Source organism: Sebastes fasciatus, chromosome 7 (assembly GCF_043250625.1).
Source record: "Sebastes fasciatus isolate fSebFas1 chromosome 7, fSebFas1.pri, whole genome shotgun sequence".
NCBI classification, from domain to species: domain Eukaryota; kingdom Metazoa; phylum Chordata; class Actinopteri; order Perciformes; family Sebastidae; genus Sebastes; species Sebastes fasciatus.
Window position 1 is genome coordinate 7,772,305 of NC_133801.1, and position 19,433 is coordinate 7,791,737.

The 19,433-nt window shown below is 42.3% G+C and overlaps 1 protein-coding gene across 1 annotated transcript in view; it reads right to left on the reverse strand.

Annotated features, from left to right (window-relative positions):
- The window catches only part of gjd1b (gap junction protein delta 1b), a 29,218-nt gene extending 13,566 nt beyond the window's left edge, over positions 1-15,652 (reverse strand). Inside the window, exon 1 of the mRNA XM_074641305.1 lies at positions 14,622-15,652. Coding sequence (XP_074497406.1) covers positions 14,622-14,692 — 71 coding nt within the window. The 5' untranslated portion in view covers positions 14,693-15,652. The remainder of the gene's footprint in view (positions 1-14,621) is intronic.
- Between the last annotated feature and the right edge of the window lie 3,781 nt (positions 15,653-19,433).

Below are 19,433 nucleotides of genomic sequence, written 5' to 3' on the forward strand. Positions count from 1 at the left end.
ATCGTGGTTTGGCTCAAAATAACTACAGAAGTGGCGTTACTTAAGTACGGAAGTTACGTGACAAATAAATCAACGCTTCTGGTTTCACACGGGGTACGAACACCGGTCTCCTGGGTGAAAGTCCGGGTTTTTTGACCCATCCATCCATCCGGACTGGACCAAACTTCAGCTGTATATAAAGCAGTTAAAGCTGCACATCGACCAACTACAACAGTAAAACGCTACTTGTGCATGGATGCCTAAGTAATATATGTAATATATTCATAATAATATATTGATATAAAGTGTAATATATCAGTCACAGAGGCCAATCCTCTGAGGAAACAAGTACTTTTGATACTTTAAGTAAGCTGATAGTTGATAATACCTCTGCACTTTAAGGATCTGTATACTTCTTCCACCACTAGTAGGGATGTAACGATACATCGATCTGGATCAATATATCGATTCAATGATCAACGATCCAATATCATCGATGCAAAGTGAAAACATCAATACATTTAAGATACTCTTTTATTTTTAAATTCCCATTTCCGTCAAAGTGCACCTCCTTCCTACAGAGCCCAGTGATAAAAGTATCGTGGCAGACTTTGTGATATCAGCAAATATCGTAGCGTTGTCCAAAGAATCAATATGATATTGCATCGTGATGAAACTTTGTGATTTACACCCATAAGTAGTACATCTTAGTTCTTAATTACATTTTAGCATTATTTTATTATTTGCCTAACAAATATATTTCCTTACATTACTGAATATAACTACACAGCCGTTTATTCATCTCCTCCATGCACTGTAGGACTCTGTATATACTGCATATTTCTGTTGCAACGATAAGGTGGTCGGTGACAGCACTCTTTTTATTATGGTATCGTCTCCGTGTGTAATCCGGGATCTGTAAGCTCCTAAAATGGAAAATCTAATAATAGCACATTCTAATACTGTTCACTTATCCATCCATCTCTCTGCCCCCCTCATACACACACACACACACACACACACACACACACACACACACACACACACACACACACACACACACACACACACACACACACACACACACACACACACACACACACAAAGGTATGTAAGTGGTGTGTTGATGAATGTGAACTGACGGACTCTCTGGAGATAGATTGATGAAGATCATAGCTCCACTGAAGCAAACAATAACTCAAATTTAACAGTTTCTCACACACACATGCACAAACATCCAGTTGTGTATTTTCTGTCAAATTAAATTATGTATCCTCTATACCGCTGACTATAAAAGGATTTTTTTTTGTAGTTTTTAAACACTAATAAAGAACAGATTGATCCTGAGGGAGATGAAGTATCCCATCTTCCTACCAGTGCACTGGTACATAAAGTGCGCTGTACGCAAGGGTCTCCATGACGATAATAACTGTGGCAGTTACCTTGGCAACAGACAAGGCGATAAAAGTAAGAGTTAAATTGGAGCCCGGACATTAAAAATAGACTTTTTCTCAAATCTAGTCTGAGCGATCATTTCAGAGCGAATCATTGGCAGGAGTGAAAAGAAGTGACATGAGTGGTCGCCATGGCAACGTACCAACCAGTGTGCAGCAGAGCATTGGTTTTTGGGGTAGGCTGTGATGGAGGGGTGAGACGTGAGCAGAGGAAAAGAGCAGCAGGAGAGAGGAAGAGAGCGAATGCGTGGGTGGGAATGGAGGGAGGGAGGGGGGGGGGGGCAATGGAGGGAAATACAGAAAGAGAGAGAGAGAGAAATGATGGGCGTAATCCGGATTAAAACGGTGGGTTTTGGACAATCCCGAGTTAGGGCCGTCGCGTCCATGCCAACTCCCCACCCACCGCGACTCTCCCGTGCCAAGCTCCAACCCAAATCAACCGCTCTGGCACATGCAGGGAGCCTCCATGACACACAAGCAGGCAGCACATGGCCTTGAAGGGAACATCCCAAACAACAAAAAATACTCCTATACCTGTTCTATCGTGTTTCTGATCCACCAGAGCGGCTCCAGTGGAGGTCAATAAGAAATATGAATGACTGAAATATACACAGATTATATTTTGCATGTCTCATATCCAGTAACATTTTGAGGTACTTGTACTTAACTTGAATAATTCCATCTAACTTTGAGGTTACTTTGCAGATTCAGATTATTAATACAAAATATAAATCAACTAATAAGATTAAGCTGCAGTATATAAAGTATAGTTGCAACAGCTGCAACATTAGTGATGTACACGTTAATGCATCACTAATTATAATACAACCTGGATATGTTGGCTAGAATATTTTGTAGGTGAAGTTATACAATTAATATTCTTATGTTCATTATTATTGTTGTCATGATTATTATTACCATTTTTCAATTATTATTATTACCGTATTATATTTTAGTTATTATTAATTTGTTTTAATATAAACACATTCATTTATAATTTATTTATTTTCCTTTTTTATTATATATTTAAATATTTATTTGTTGTTGTGTCTTTTGACACTATGTATGTTTATTTGTTTATGTGGAAAAGAAACATGGCAATACTATGTTTTACTATCTTGGTAAAATGATGCTTCACAATAAAAAACATTTGAAACAACTAATTTTACTTTGTTAACTGTTTTTTTTTTTAAACTAATTTTACACTGTGGAACAGGTACTTTTTACTTCAGTAAAAGATCTGAGTACTTCCACCACTGAGAGTCGGTATCATGGGGTGGGTATGATAATTAAATGTACATACTGAAGTATTAATTTCTTGCTTTTCTATTTGCAGCTTTTAAAACTGACACTAAACATCACATCTCATTTTAATTTATTTAAGCATTTAAATAAATTGCTTTAGGATGGTATGGGAAATGCTGGAGTAGTCCGTGGTGGATGATTGGATCTTCTGCGGTGCATTTTACATGTGGATTTAATGTGTTTTTGCTGATCTGATTAGATACATGTATGATGAAATGGGATTTATAAGCACAGTGAGGGTTTGAGGTTGCAAGCTGAGTCCCGACTCATGAATTTAAGAGCACACCAGCCACCCCTCTGAAGTCCTGACCTGGTTAAACCCAGTCAACATCTAATGCATCATTCAGCTCATATAGGAATAACTGTACAGAAAACCTGTTAATTCTTATTTTATGAAGGCTAGACGTATGTGTTTGTCTACCAAGTATCTTGTTCATAATTGGCTAAGAGAGCTGTGTGAATATAGCATATTGCCGAGAGACAAACGCCCTCACCGCAGCTTGACACTGCTTAATTGAAGAATCTGCACATGGGATCATGCGTGTAGAGTGTGTGTTTGTGTGTGGGTGTGGGGTGAGGTGCGAATGCATTGTCACACTCTATCTGGTTGCTCATATGCAAAGACGAGGGCTTTGACAGCTTTGGCAGGATGTGTGAGAAAGCGCGTCTACGTTTCCGCCCCTGAGTGATGACTAAATATATCAACCACGCTGCAAGTTTGCTTACGCACACGTTTGTATATTTGGATGACCATCTGGTTAAGAGTGTGTGCACGCGTGACAGGGCGGTGAATCAGACGTCTCCTCATAGTATGTTGGTCCTGGCGGAGATGGTGTATGTTTTAGCAAGGTGTGACTGTGTGTGAACTCACGATTTTTTATTCATGTTGAGTCAATCACACTGTGCACGAGCTGATACTGCCTCTGAGGAACAAACACACACTAAAACACGCTCAGAGACGTGAATGTACTGCAGTGTAAGTGCAGCTATGTTCATTAGAGGCCACAGTGAAGATGCAGCCGATGATGGGAGTTGAGGCGGGTGGTGATAAGGAGGATAAATCAGTGGAAGAAGAGCGACTGTTTCATCTTCAAACAGCGAGATAAAGTGAGGAGGCAGAGTGAAAAAGTGTTTTTATCAGAACATCACGATCAATCAAACAAAACGAGAATGTCAACTTTATGATGCCCACATAGAAATGCAGTTAGTCATGAGTTATAAAAGCAGATCTTATAAATAAGACAACAATCTCACAGCCACAAGCGCACACAAATAGATTCTACCCGAGAAAACTTCAAAAGCCGCAGCATTGCTTCGCACCACACACAGATCAAAGTTGGCTATTTGTTATAATTAAGTCCCTCATATTTTATGTAGTTCTGTTTGTATATGACGGCATAAGAGAGTCCGATGTTTTATACCAGAGAGCGCAGACACTTCAGCATGAGTCTCTGTAACATTTCTTTATTTGTTAACATCCTTTAACACAAGATCTTCTGCCTTAGCGCTACAGGACTTTTTGCTCCAATGGTATCTATGTAAAGATGATTCAAAGACTATTATTATAGCTTAGTGTGCCCTTTAGGTTACGTATTCATGTACATGACAGTTGTAACAGTAACAGAGGTAACAAGTCAAGAGCCGTGGAAACCTCCGGGTCTGAGAAGTGAAGCCAATGCTGAAGTGCCTTAAACTTGCATTATTTCTAACAGCCAGCAGGGGGCGACTCCTCTGGTTGCAGAAATAAGTCTGATTGTATAGAAGTCTATGAGAAAATGACCCTACTTCTCACTTGATTTATTACCTCAGTAAACATTGTAAACATGAGTTTATGGTCTCAGTCGCTAGTTTCAAGTCTTCTTCAATACAGCATGATGTTCATTTAGTAAATTATGGTCCCATTTAGAGTCAAATAGACCATAAAGCAGGGGATGCTGTAGGGCGTTGCTACCTTGTGATTGACAGGTCGCTACCACGGCGCTGTCAGGTCTGTGTTTGCGTCTTAGAACTTACGTCTTTTCACAGTGTGTTTTCAGTTCATGAAAGTTAATTAGAACATTTTCTTATTCAGCGTTCGGCTGTACTTAGCTTCACCCTCTCGTGTCACATCTGGCTGCAAAAAAACAAGATGGCGATGGCCAAAATGCCAAATTCGAGGCTTCAAAACATCAGTTCACAAACCAACAGGTGACGTCACGGTGACTACGTTCACTTCTTATATACAGTACAGTCTATGGTCTAAGAGTCTAATGTGAAAACCAAGAGGGAAGTATTTTACTGTCTTGTCATGTTGATTAAAGAACATTATCCAAAGAGAAGCTGCATTACCTGCAGCACAGAGTGACAACTATCTCATTACGAATTCATGGTTACACTACTTCACATTAAATCACCTGACATTAGGTCTCTAGACAACTTTCTAATAAAGCTGGCCATTTCATATTTTTAGCATCATTAACATATCTGTATATGCGCTGGTATCACAACACCCAACACCCAACACCCAACATATTTATTCTATTTATCTTGCAGACAGGTCACGTCAACAGGGTATGAAAATCATCTTGCAGAGATGTCAAAGAGATAAATAATTCATCACATCACTGTTGTCATCATGTGGTAATGCCGATGAGAACAGGGACATGTTTTTCATGTTGTCGTGTTCAAGTATTGATTTTCTGACAGCATACGTGTAGGTCTTGGCAGATTTTCACTCCCTGGATGTCAGATCTGATCACAGGTCCCTGAATGCACCAGCAGGGAAGAGTTACCAAACGGGATCCTGCTTTTAATTCAATGTTCCACTTCACAAAAACTTAACTTTTACAAAAAAAGTAAAGCCAACAGAATGATCAATCCATGGTTCCTACTCTATATTGATACCTTAAAATGTAACCATATTTTATGACTGAACATACGACTAGGTGACCGGCTCAGGTGGCTGTTTTTGCAGGGTTGCTCTCTCTGTTGTGTTTGTGCGCGCGTGTGAGGTAATGTCCGGGTTAAACTAACCCTCCGGTTCTAACACTGACCTGCTCTGTCCCCCAGCGAGGTGCTAACGCTAAACCTGTAAGCCTTACTGAGTCACCCTGCCAGAGACAGTCTCACCCGGAGGACCTGCAAGGTGAAACCTGTCTGGACTCGGACCCCTTCGTCTGCCCTAATCTCTCTATCTTTATCCATTCATCCCTCTCTCTCTCTCTATCTGTCCTCTGTGACCATCCATGTTATTGTGTTCCAGTTTCCCTCCATGTATGTCATGATACTATGACACTATGCACTAGAGCTGGGCATCCACATTGCTGATTATTATTTATCAGAAATCTCATCGTGTAAATACTTTGTAAAAGCACCATCAACCCTTCAATACTGTAACAATATTGTCATTGAGGTATTTGTTAAAAAATATTGTGATATTTGATTTTCTCCATATCGCCCAGCCCTACTACGCACTACATAGATGTTAAAATTACAACATATCCTCATACAACGGTTCATGTGATATCTTACAAAAAGTTATTCCTCATTTTTTATGCATTTTCCTATGAGTATCCAGCAGCACGTGTCAATTTCCGCTTGTTACATTCAATTCAATTCATTTTTATATAGCTTCAAATCATAACAGAAGTTATCTCAAGACCCTTTCAGATAGAGCAGGTCTAGACTGTACTCTACACATGCATACAGTCTTTTCAAAATAAACTTCTGTCTTCACAGGAAACAACTTGGTCAGGATTAGGCAACAAAACTACTTAGTTATGTTTAGGAAAAGATGGTGGTTTGGGTAAAATAACTACGGAAGTGGCGTTGACTTCTGGTTTCACCAAGCCGTTGAGCGACTGTAAGAACCAGGCTTTCAACTAACGCCAATGTAAACCCACCCCGCGGCGTTACTCGACGGTCTGAGCATGTGACGTAGTATTAAGAGCATGAAAGTCCGCTCAGGGTGGGCGAATGGGTCAAACAAACACAGGACTTACACCCAGGAGACAGCTGTTCGTGTCCCGTGTTAAACTTAAAGTAACTGGTAACTTATTTTGTCATATAGCCCTGTGAGTCACTCGGTAGACACGTGAGTCATACGTCAGTGAAGTGAACGAGCGCACCGTCATGCCGTCCCTGGTTCGTCCAAAAGTAACGCAAGAGGGGTACCCCGTGCGTTGGTGTCCGATGCCGAGGGGTACTGACCAAATGGCAGCATTTGACGAGTTGGGAGGGGGAATGTGTTGGTGCACAAACAGCGAGCGAAAGTCTGGTGTTTTTGAGCCACCTCCTCCCTACATAGCGTTTGTCGCTCTTTATAATTCCTGATTCCCACGTGGATTTCATACAAATTGATTTTGTGGGCTATATATGCATTACAGTGCATTACTTTTCGTAGGTATAGCTACGAACGGTAAAATGTATGTATGATTGGCGTTAACACAGGATGAAGATATAGGTTTATCTTCTAACATAATTAATCTGATGAACACACACATGCAATTGGAGTCGATTACAACACGTCAACTCTGACCTTAGCATCTGTGGACTGTGAGGATCAAGAGAGGGAGAATAAGCAGCTGAGAACCAGAGAGAGGGTGGAGGGGTGGTGGAGTGTATATGAGGTGCAAGCAGAAAGAAATGAGAACACAAGCTGCATAATTATGAGCAGTTGCTCTCTCTTTCTCCCCGAGCTACAACTGTGCATCTCCAGCGGTCCCTATGGAGGCTGGTTGTAGTATTCCACTCATGAAAGGCTGCCAGCAGCTACAGAGCAGCTCTCTCAGGCTCCCGAGGCTCATTTCCACGATGATTGTATATCTCTAGCAGCGCAGCCGTATCGAGCATCTTCAATAATAAACATATCCTTGACATTATGATTATTTCATCCATAAATTGAGGATTTATCAGCAGGTGGATGCTGTACATTTGTTCTAAAAGTCTGAGATGCAGCAGGAATTACCAGCATCTCCCATTCATAATCTCCCTGTGGAATATGTGAGGTCATTTTAATAACAGGTTCCTCATGGCAGCACGGAGAAGGCGCTGACATCACAGCCGCCATGCATCCCGGGGGTCATTTCATATGGATGGAGGAAGTGTGAAAGCAGAGACAGCGAGGGACGGAGCAAATAGATGTCGGAGGTCTCGCATGGCCTCCTGTAAGTGTCTCTTCTTAACAATCTCTCAGGGGAATCTGCCGCAAGCGAGGCGATATCACAGCCTCTTCCTCGCTTGCTTCTTCTCTGCAATATAGCACACATTTGCCAGATAAGCCTCGTTTTCCATCCATCACCTCCGTGGGGTGTGCGAGCGCTCCGCGGGGACTCGCTGAATAAAAGCACAATGATCTAAAGGTCAGGCGACGACCGAGCTGTAACCTGTCAACAAACGCCGGCACGCTGAGTCGCGAGTGCACGCCGCTCACTAATAAATATTGGATTTGGCTTTGTGCTGTGCTGAAAGAGTGCATGTGGCATACGCACACACACGCTTTCCTAGACGGATGAGCTGAGGGCTCCTGAGTGACGACACTAATTTGACTCAGGGGAGCCGTGCTGAGGAGTCATGCTGAGCGGGCTGGTCTAAGTCAAGGAGAGCTTCTGCAGAAACACACCTACACACACTCTTCATCACCTCCTGTAAAGTGCACATGTGCAAAGACATGCTGTGATTCAAGCAAACCTTCAACCATCTCTTCTTCTACCTAGCGCTCCAAATGAACTACAGCTGTTAAGGGCTGTATTTTAAAATGAACATCTAGTGCTTCAAAGCCATTTTAAGGCCTCAGTATGCTTCTAAGTGCTCGTTGGATCACATAACAGCCACTGGAATCCTCTTCAATTCTCACAGTGGGATTGGAGAGGGATGCATCCGATGATTATCACGGTTATTTCATGCAGTGATTGGCCAGGTGTGAAGAGGCTGACTCTGTATGTCCTCCGACATTCAAAAGTGTGTGCTGTTATCCCCTTTGGACAATTCAGCAGGCAGAGATGACAAATTAATACAGATTGAAGAGTGGAATCATTTGAGAGAAATTTCAAATGTGATTTGTCACACTTTTACCTTTAGACGCGGTCGGACAAAACGTTGTTCAACCTTCAGCCTAGTTCAGAAGAAGCGTACAAAGGCCTTTATAGTAACCTATTACACAGCTTTGTTGAATACTCGATTCTGATTGGTCAATCACGGTGTTCTACAATGTTATTTCTTTATAACAGACCATTGCTATGTATAACAGATACAGAAATATGTGTGAAAGAGAAAAAAGGGAAGTATCCTATTCAATTTTATTTTTGAATGGAGAGAGTACAGAGTGTTGCATTATGGGTTGTTTGTAGCCTTAAGGCCTTTGCACACAGGTTTCTTTTCGGAATGAGGTCCATTTTCTGAGCTTTTGCATCACAAATATAGGCGTCAACCAATCCCGTTGTGCGGAACGGGTTGAGTTGCACCTATATTTATGAAACAACAACACACAACAAACTTTATAACTCCTTTTAACCTTGACAAAGGAAGCGCAAATCAGATCGACTCCTTCTGCTCTTACGTTTCAGAATAAAAGCCCTAGACGTGTAATATTCACAGGTGAGTATTTCGCATTTTCGCTTTGTTTATTCGTCACGAAGGGCATGGTCGCACATGCGCAAAATTTGCATCTTCACATCGCGTGGAGTTCAACTTTGGTGAACTTCGACCGTTGAAGTCATAGCCTCCAACCTCGACCAACAGCAAAGAAGTATGTGTGGTTGACCCCCACTTTGCACCGCTCACATTTAGTATGTAATTTATATCGCCTCATGTCTGATTTTTCTGGAAGGAAATAAATTCCCGGAGGAGTGAAAACAACGTAAAATCATCTTCCGACGTCTTTACTGCAGAAACAGAAAACAAAATTATCTGTCAGGCTGCCAAAAATCTGTGGAAAAGGGGGCATCATATAAGACATTTTATATCCGGCCATTATGATGTTTAAAGAGGCGTTGGGAGTGAGAGTTGTCCAGTTTATAGTTCCCACTCAGCTTTACAAGTCGTAACACCGGTTGTGAAGAGCCCCCTTAACTTTTATCTGCCCTCGCAGTGTTTAACTATACAGCTCTTTAGTCGAGAAAGTTACTGCCAGAACAAATATTTGGTGTGCTAATTACTGGCGTGGTTTATTTTAACGGGCAAAACAGTCAATGAGGTACTAACAGCTTTAATCACTCACTTAACATTCCAGCCGCTGCAGCCAATGAGTTCATTTGTATTGCAAATGGACAGGCCTAAAGACTGTTTCATTAAGTGCCCTGTCTTCTATCAAGCTCCACTTCCTATTCCATTATTGGAGATCAATATCAGGGTGTTCAGAGGATGCACCTGCATGTTTAGCAGACACTCTGACCAATGGCAGCTCACTGTAAGGACAGTAGCCTATGGGAGTGAGACCACAGAGACAGCATGAGGGATGTGTTGACGGTAGTTAGGTAGAGAGTGCTTCATCACGGTTTCTGTGTGTACCAACGAGCGCTGGGGTCCCACAGTCCATCAGATAGTCCGAGTCGATTTACACCTGCCCCACTGCCTGTAATGGCAGGGATTAATCACAGGTTCGTAGGTGAATACACAAACACTCACAGACAGCGCCGAAACCCGACCAAGCACATGTGATAAAACCACTCAGAAGCTCACGATTTACACACAGTCTGATGCACACACACACACAACCCTAACCGACCGTAGAGGGGAATCTCCAGAGCCGCTTGTAATCTTACACAAACAACAAGTGTTATATCCCCCCTAATGTGTGTGTGACTCATGTATGACGAATCCACTCAGGCCTGCAGGCTGTTGTCATGGCGGGCTCATGAGAACACACGCTGGCGTCGCCTCGGGGACGGCAAACCTGTCCAACGCTTTCTCCACCTGTGCCGACCAATGAGACGCGTGAAATCGCAGCGGGGCGACCAATAAGTCTCAGGATTGAGGGAGTATTAGCGTGCGTTTATAAAAATTCATGTCAGCGGCGGCAGTGATGTCCCAGATTAGACGGTTTTGAGCTGTAGAAAAGCCAGATGCAGGGAAGGCACTTTAATGTGGGAACATACAGGCTGTCACACAGAAACTAAAGCTAGAAATGGTCTTTTCACATTATCAGTAATGGCACTAAGTGATTAGAAGTGCTTCCGATTAACGACATTTAAGAGATGAATAAATACCATGAATGACATCCTCCCTTTGTTTATCCATTTTTTTTCAAAGTTGGTATAATGTCATATACTGCATATGTCCAAGCAGCAATGCCCCTTTAGATTTATAAACATATACCAGCGCATACGTGTTGTGAACATAGACCGTATATAAGAAGTGGACGCAGTTACTCATTGGTTTGCCTCGAATTCGCCATCTTGGCTTCTTGGCCGCCAACATCTTGGTTTTTTGCAACCAGAAGTGGAGCTACATAGGGTGGAGTTAAGTACAACCGAATGCCGAATAAGAAATTTTTAGGCGACCAAACTATTACAATTAACTTTCATGAACTGAAAACACACTGTTAAAGGGTTAAAGTTGTATGACGAAAATGCCGTGGTAGCGACCTGTCAATCACAAGGTAGCCACGACCTAAAGCATCCCCTGCTTTATGGTCTATTTGACTCTAAATGGGATCATAATTTACTAAATGAACATCATGCTGTATTGAAGAAGACTTGAAACCAGTGGGCAACCTTCTGGTCTAAAAAGTGAAGCCAATGCTGAAGTGCCTTAAACCTGCATTCTTTCTAACAGCCAGCAGGGGGCGCCTCCTCTGGTTGCAGAAAGAAGTCTGGTTGTATAGAAGTCTATGAGAAAATGAGCCTACTTCTCACTTGATTTATTACCTCAGTAAACATTGTAAACATGAGTTTATGGTCTCAATCGCTAGTTTCAAGTCTTTTTCAATACAGCATGATGTTCATTTAGTAAATTATGGTCCCATTTAGAGTCAAATAGACCATAAAGCAGGGGATGCTTAACTATGGCCGAAATGGCGAACTCAAGGCTTCAAAACGGCAGTCCACAAACCAATGGGTGACGTCACGGTGACTACATCCACTCATTATATACAGTCTATGCTTGAGGCACTTCAGCATTGGCTTCACTTTTCAGACCCGAGGTTGCCCACTGGTTTGGAAGCTTACATCAAATAAATAGTTAATTTACCATGGAAACCACAAAGATAATTCAATTAGTAGAGTTAGTAAGACTTTCACAAGGAATGGACAGCCTATACTCAATCAGTTGGCCAATTGGACAGTCGTCAATATGTCAGAGACTGAATGCCAAACGAGTCCCACTTGCAGTTTAACTGCTAACTGTAATAACTATAAATGCATCGCTGCATCCTTCAACATGTCAACCTGAGCTCAAGCCAATCTGACAGTTGATATAACCCTGATCTCTGAACTTCCTGTATACATAAAACCTTTTTTTTATGGATACAAAAAAATGCACAACCTCAGGTTTCTCAGAGAGATACTGTACACAGACCGTTGGAAACATGTCAAAACCTGTAATTCACTGGTTTACTGAAGCAGTGTGTACGTTATAGTACAGTAAGTGGTTGTAGGAATGGAAACCAAATGTATTGAGTCTAAACAAAGTGAAACTGTACAGTGGCTGCTGGGAATCCTACGTGTAAATGTAGCTATTTTGAAAAGGTTTGGGCCGGTTTCCTCCCGTCATCTGAACATTTCAACTGTCTGGACAACAGATATAATCCGCGCGAAGATGATCTGAGGCTTTTTCGCCGCCGGGTGTCCTGGTTGCCCCGCTTAGGTCATGACACACAGCACCATCTCGTGACGAGACAGTCCTCTTGGCTTCCTACCAACGCCCTGCAGACTGAGGCCATGTGTCTGCTCGCTTGTCTGTGAATAACTGCTCCTCGCCGCCCCTCGCCTACACTCTACACTTTCTACTCTTTCTCCGTCATCTGCTTCCCGTCTCTCACATCTCGCAGTCGGTGGATTCCACTAGTATCCTCTCTACTTTGCAACCAAACTCTCTTTTCCTCGATTTCCTTCGGGGGATTTCATTTTTCCTCCTCCTCCTTAACAACGCTCTCTTTCTGTCTCTTTCTCGCTCGCGCTGAGCCCCTGCAGCCAGGATGACGAGTCCAGTTGATGAGCGACACCGCTCCTCCAGTGTGTCATGAATGAAGGGAAGCAGCTGCTGACCAATCATTCATCATAACACCGAAGGAAACAACTCTAACTGACCGTTCAACCAACAGACTGCTTTCAAATCACGTCAGTTTCATAACACGACAACATTCACACTCAGAGCTTTGTCAGCAGGAGAAGACTCATCTTCTGCCAAAGAACAATGTTTCTCCACATCATTTACTTTGTAAACTGGCTGACATTTATTCACTCAATAATTCAAGAGTACCACTAACCACAGTGAGTCAGTAGCCTCAGGGGATTGGTTTAAACTGCTCATTCAGACAGTCTCTAATGAACCTTTGGTTCTTAAAGATGTACCAAGAAAAAAACCCAAACTCATGAATGTGTTCTTTACTAGATGTAACATCATGTTTAATACCGTCCACAGAGCTGATGTGCCTCTGTGGCTAAAACGCTCATCAATAATTGCTCGCTCTGCGGCTGACGAGTTATCCAAACTAAAATACAAGACATCTCTCGCCGTGTAGAATGATGCATAAATCATAACAGCCGTGACCTCGTGCTCGTGACTAGTTTTTTTTAGGTTGAGGGGTGACTTCATACTTGTCAGAGAAAGATAAGAAGAGGGAAGGGAGGAGGATTCTGGGAACGCTGTATGAGGCACGCTTGTGTAACGGGACGGCTTCTGAAGCAGATTTGATGTTAAAGAGGGAGGAAAAAGGAGACAGAAAGAAGACATGAGGATGAAGAGGTACAGTAGAAAATTGATGAGCACAATAAATGATTTCAAGGTGAGATGTCCTCGCGCTGCTCTGATGTCAAAGCCTCTCCATGGTCGCCTAACCCTCCCGTCATGTCACTCAGAGGGATTAAAGACTGAGTGCAGGGAAGGATTCATATCCTGCATGCACTGGCATACTTGTATTTTAAATACTGTATGTATGCATACTAGGGCTGTCGATTGATTAAAATAGTAAATCACGATTGATCGCAAATTAATCACACATTTTTTATCCGGTCAAAATGTACCTTAAAGGGAGATTTGTCAAGTATTTAATACTCTTATCAACATGGGAATGGGCAAATATGCTTGCTTTATACAAATGTATGTATATATTTATTATTTTTAAATTAATTAACAACACAAAACAATAACAAATATTGTCCAGAAACCCTCACAGGTACTGCATTTAGCATAAAAAATATGCTCATCAAAATCATAACATGGCAAACTGCAGCCCAACAGGCAACAACAGCTGTCAGTGTGTCAGTGTGTTGACTTGTCTATGACTTGCCCCAAAACTGCATGTGATTATCATAAAGTGGGCATGTCTGTAAAGGGGAGACTCGTGGGTATTCATAGAACCCATTTTCATCAACGTATCTTGAGGTCATAGGTCAAGGGACCCCTTTGAAAATCGCCATGCCAGTTTTATTTTTGCCAAAATTTAGCGTAAGTTTGGAGCGTTATTTAACCTCCTTTGCGACAAGCTAGTATGACATGGTTGGTACCAATGGATTCTTTAGGTTTTGTAGTTTCATGATGTCAGTATCTTCACTCTAGCTTTAAAACTGAGCCCGCTACAACCTAAAAATCGCAAGTTGCGTTAATGCGTTAAAGAAATTAGTGACGTTAAAACAAATTTGCGTTAACGCGTTATTATCACGTTAACTTCTACAGCCCTAATGCATACACATAGAGTATAGAAACAAGAAAACACACACATGATAGCAATCACACACAAGAACTCACCTTCCGATCATAGTAGAGTGCTGCTGGACAGCGGCCTCCAGGAGGCGCTCCAGGATCGTCCATTCTCCCATGGTTGAGGTTATGAGCACCAGAGCTGATTTTTAAAAGTCCCTTATTATGAGTCTTCGAATCCACCTGTTGGGCTGAGATGAGGTAGGGAGCGGCTTCAGGTGGCTCGTCCCGTGTAAAAGAGGAGTCAAAAGCAACTCTGAAGAAGCTCAGTTCATCGTCGCTGCTGCACCTGAGATGGTTGGACTGAAGCTCGTCTGTCTTTCTGTGTCCATGAGTGTAATTCTCCGTCCATGTGCCTGTCTTCCCTCGTTGCGTGCCTCCTCTGGGTGCACCTGACCCCGTTTACCTCCTAAAACAGCTGCTCTGTCATATATTCTCGACACTGACACTCATCTATTTCTACTGAGTTTCAAGGAGCGGCCGTAGTTTGTGCAAACAGTCACCCATCACTCCGCCCTCACACTCTTTGACAGCATCTTGTAGTAACTCTGGGAGGACTCAGGTCCAGAGTAACCGGGGATCTGTGTCTCTCCGCTCCTCCATCCTCTTCCTCCCTCTGTCTCCTCTTTCTCTGTCCTCTTCCAGCTATTGTTCGATGGATTCCTTCCTCTCCTCTCCTCTCCTCTCTGTTGCTCCTCTCCTGGTTTGGTTCAGGCAGCGCTGGACTGAAGCATCGTCCTCCTCCTCCTTCTCCTCCGTCTCCTTCCCTCTGCTTGGAACGGTGCGAGAGGTCTCTCCGGTCCTCCTCGTCCTCCCTCTTTCTCTCCGCGTTCCTGTCAGCGTGGTTTACGAGAGGCAGCCCTCCTTTCCTCTCTTCCCTTCATCTTGTTTTTCCCTTCCCACTTGGTTTCTCTCTCTCTCTCTCTCTCTCTCTCCATTTGCGCCCTCCACCTGCCTCCGTCTCTCTCTCTCTCTCTGAGCCAGTAGGCAGCCAGACCGAGCGTGTGTCTAGAGGATTAGAGAGAGGAATCATCTCTCCGCTCCTCCCCCCTCTCACTCACTCTCCATCACTGTGTTTATCCCCCCTCCTCCTCCTCCTCCTCCTCCTCCTCCTCCTCCTCCTCCTCCTCCTCCTCCTCCTCCTCCCTCCTCCTCCTCCCTCCTCCTCCTCCTCCCTCCTCCTCCTCTTCATCTCTTACTGCAACACCACACAAATCATTTTCCACTCTTCTCTCTCACAATGCTCATGGTTTTGCCTTCCATCTATGTTTTTATCATCTTGTTTGTCTGTGTGCATGAATACCTACTGGATGATCTTTGCTGTTTACACACGCACTCTCAGACAGAGACATGAAAGGCAGTGCCATGCAGTGTGTGTGTGTGTGTGTGTGTGTGTGTGTGTGTGTGTGTGTGTGTGTGTGTGTGTGTGTGTGAGAGAGAGATGGAAATGGAATTAGTGGCAGTCATCAAGATTTAGAGTAATTTGCTCGATGGGTTGGATGCACACTCTCTCTCTCTCTCTCACTCACACACACACACACACACACACACTCTCTGTAATCATGAAAGTCTCTGTTTTTGGGTTAGTGTTGGGTGGAGCCAGGGTCGGGACCACTTGAGGACATCTACAATTACAGACGGATCACGTTTAGTTGGATTCAGATACTTAAAGCTAGGGTTGATAATCTTCTTCAAAAACATTTTATATTTGTTGAAATTCTCTTGACATCCTGTCAGCAATCAATAAATCAAATGCTCTGATAAAAAAAACAAAAAAATCTTGTATCTGTGGCTGTCGCAGGACTTTAATAAAGCCTTGTTCGTTGTTTACGTTCATAAAGATAATTATGGGAGATCGGTTTTGGAGAGAGGAGAGAGGAGACGGACTGTCAGTAGCTGTGTTGACATTCAATTGTCAAGCAAATTTTAAGCAAACTTTTTTAAATGTCGCAAAAAAAAAAGAAAGGCAAAATAGGCGCGTTTCCATCAACTGATTTGGGGTGAATAAACTCGGCTACAGCGTCGTTTGGTCAGAAGTTGGCTTGATAGGCTGCATGGATGTAATCCACCAGTAAACAGAGTAGAAGAAGAGGTTGTGAACCGGAAAAAAGACAAGTCGGTTTGACCATCTCATATTCTTAAGTTTTAATTGTTCTTTCTTGTCAGTTAGTATTTGCCATATTTCATGTTGTCCAGAGACAAGACAAGCATTCACACGTTATGGGAATAACCAAGAAGTTGCCGACAGCAGAAACAGCTGATCAGTCATATGAGTTAAATGTTCGCTACGTTAGAACTTATTCGGCAAAGGTGTTTCCATGATCCATTTAGCGCACCAACTCTATTTCAGTAAAGGCAAAAACCACCTCAACCAAGCGTAAAAAACTTTTTTCCGCAATTGAGGAATGTAATCGTCTAGAGTTGGCATCTTCTCTCTAGATTTAGAGACTTTTGGAGCTAGTGCTGCTGCTTTCATTGGAAAAAAGTTGGGAACACTGGGCTCGGTTTTTCGGTTGGTTAATTTCTAAAATCTATCTTAAATTTGATAGTTTCTCAACATTACCAACCCTAGCTTTAAATTTAAAGACTGTTTTCGGCCCAAATAAATTTGGCCTAAATTATATTATATCATATATTCTTGACATTGTGGGGAAAGCTTTGAAATAGTATTTGGACAATCCTGTAGGGGCCAAAATGTAAGACTTTTTTTGCTGGCATGTCAAATGTTTAATTGGGGGGTTGGGGGCTAGGGAATCGACGATGGGGTCTTCAGTTAGCATGTTTTGTCCAAACAGGTCTAAACACCAATGATGTTCAGTTTGCAATGATATTAAAAATCAGCAAATATTGGACAATTTTTTGCTTGATAACTGACTTGAAGCAGCTATAATTAATATTTATTTATATTATAAATGGATTATAAATGCAGAATTATAACCTGACTCAGCAGTTCATCTCATCAGCCTACAACTTTACTGGTTTGGTTCACTCTCGCCGCTCTCATAGAGGGAGTTGGAGTTGGTGGAGACCAAAAAGCTGAAAGGAGAATGAATATTGGACATTCACACAATGCCAACAGTTCGTACATATTTGTAGTAGTTCGTTACCAAGTGAAACAAACTGATTATTATTGTGTTAATATTGGATTTTTGTGTCACTTTGCAGCAAACAAGCTGTAAATGGGATTACATGACAATAGTCACTCAAATACTCACATACAGCAGCAGCATCTCCATGCAGTGCAGCCGAGTGTTTCAGTGGCTTCCTCTGTCCCTCCCTGGATCCCCAGACCGGAGGAGTAGTAATCTATTCTTAAGGAGGTAAGGAGAGACTGCACACAAACACACAGACACACGCATGTAATCCGTCCTACCCCATGCCAAGACAATCTGGCAGCACCGTGTCTCCCACGTGAAGAGAGTAAGGAAAAAGAGAGAAAAAAAGAAAAACACAAACTGGCTGTAATCTGCCTCCGTCTGGCACGAGAGCACAAGAAAACACCAACATATTTAACTCCAACCTCACAATATCCTTGTAAGGAGACTTGTAACTCTGTAATTCAGCTATTAAACTAATAATCTGCTCTTCCTGAGAAACCTCAAAATATATAAACTCTGTATTATTCCTCAATATTTGGTCCAGACTGAAATATCTCAACAACTAGTGGAGGGATTGCCATTACATTTTGTACAGATATTCATGGTCCACAGAGGATGAATCATAAGGACTTGACCCTCTGACTGTTTCCTCCAGCGCCACCACGACAACATTATACATGTTAAACATCAGCGTTTGCCTTCTCATTATGGGCATGTTATCATGCTGATGTTAGCGAGTACAGCCTCACAGAGCTGCACGGCTGCAGCTTTATCTTATAGCACTTAGGCAAGTTTTTATCACGGTGTCCAATAGATTTGCAGCTGCATTTCACATAATAAACCAACAAACGTTGTGGTTACTCCTTTCCATATAAGCCCGATTATGCACGGATAAAGAAGTAGAAATGCAGATATCCAGAAAAGTCAGCTTCATTAGTAAAACAAAAATTAAAGAAGACCTATTATGCTCATTTTCAGGTTCAATATTTGTATTTGGGGTTTCTATTATAACATGTTTACATGCTTTAACGTTAAAAAAACACATACTTTTTCTCATGTTTGATCTCCTGCCCTGCCCTCCTGAAAAGCCCTCTGTTGTGATTGGTCAACCAAACCAAAGACTTTGGACTATTTCAGTCCAGCTCCATTTGAGGGCTGTCAACCAGCTGCTAGGCAGGTATTATGCAAATGTGTTACTCGGTGACATCACCACATTACAGAAGAAAAGGCGGGTCTTCAATCAAGGCGTTTCAGGAGCAGAGTTTATGTGAGGGAGAGTAACTCCCTTTGGACTGAACTTTGGACTTTGAAGTCTTTTTACATGCACAAAAAATTATTAAACACACTAAAGAGAAAAGGCACAATAGGTCCTCTTTAACAAACTTTACAAGTTCGTATCGGCTGTTACAGATTTACAAAAATACACATTTTGACTAAGTGTACATTATTAGGGTTGGGGGATCTTCCAATGAGTTTCAATCAATATTTAATACCGTTAATACATTTGCTATAGAAGCGTGGTGGCTGTTGTGAAGGATTCACCGTCATGTATTAAAGCGTATTCTGCACTAAATCCTTTAAGTAGAAAAGTAATGACTGAGGCTCCTTGGGGACAAACTGTGGCTTTATGGAGGTTAATTCATCAGCAGGTAATTGGCATGAAAGCGTTGATAAGCCGCTGAAATGTGAGGTGGCCCAAGGTTCACTACATACTTTATGTGACGAGAAAACGGGAGACCAACTGATTGAGGTAGCGAGATGG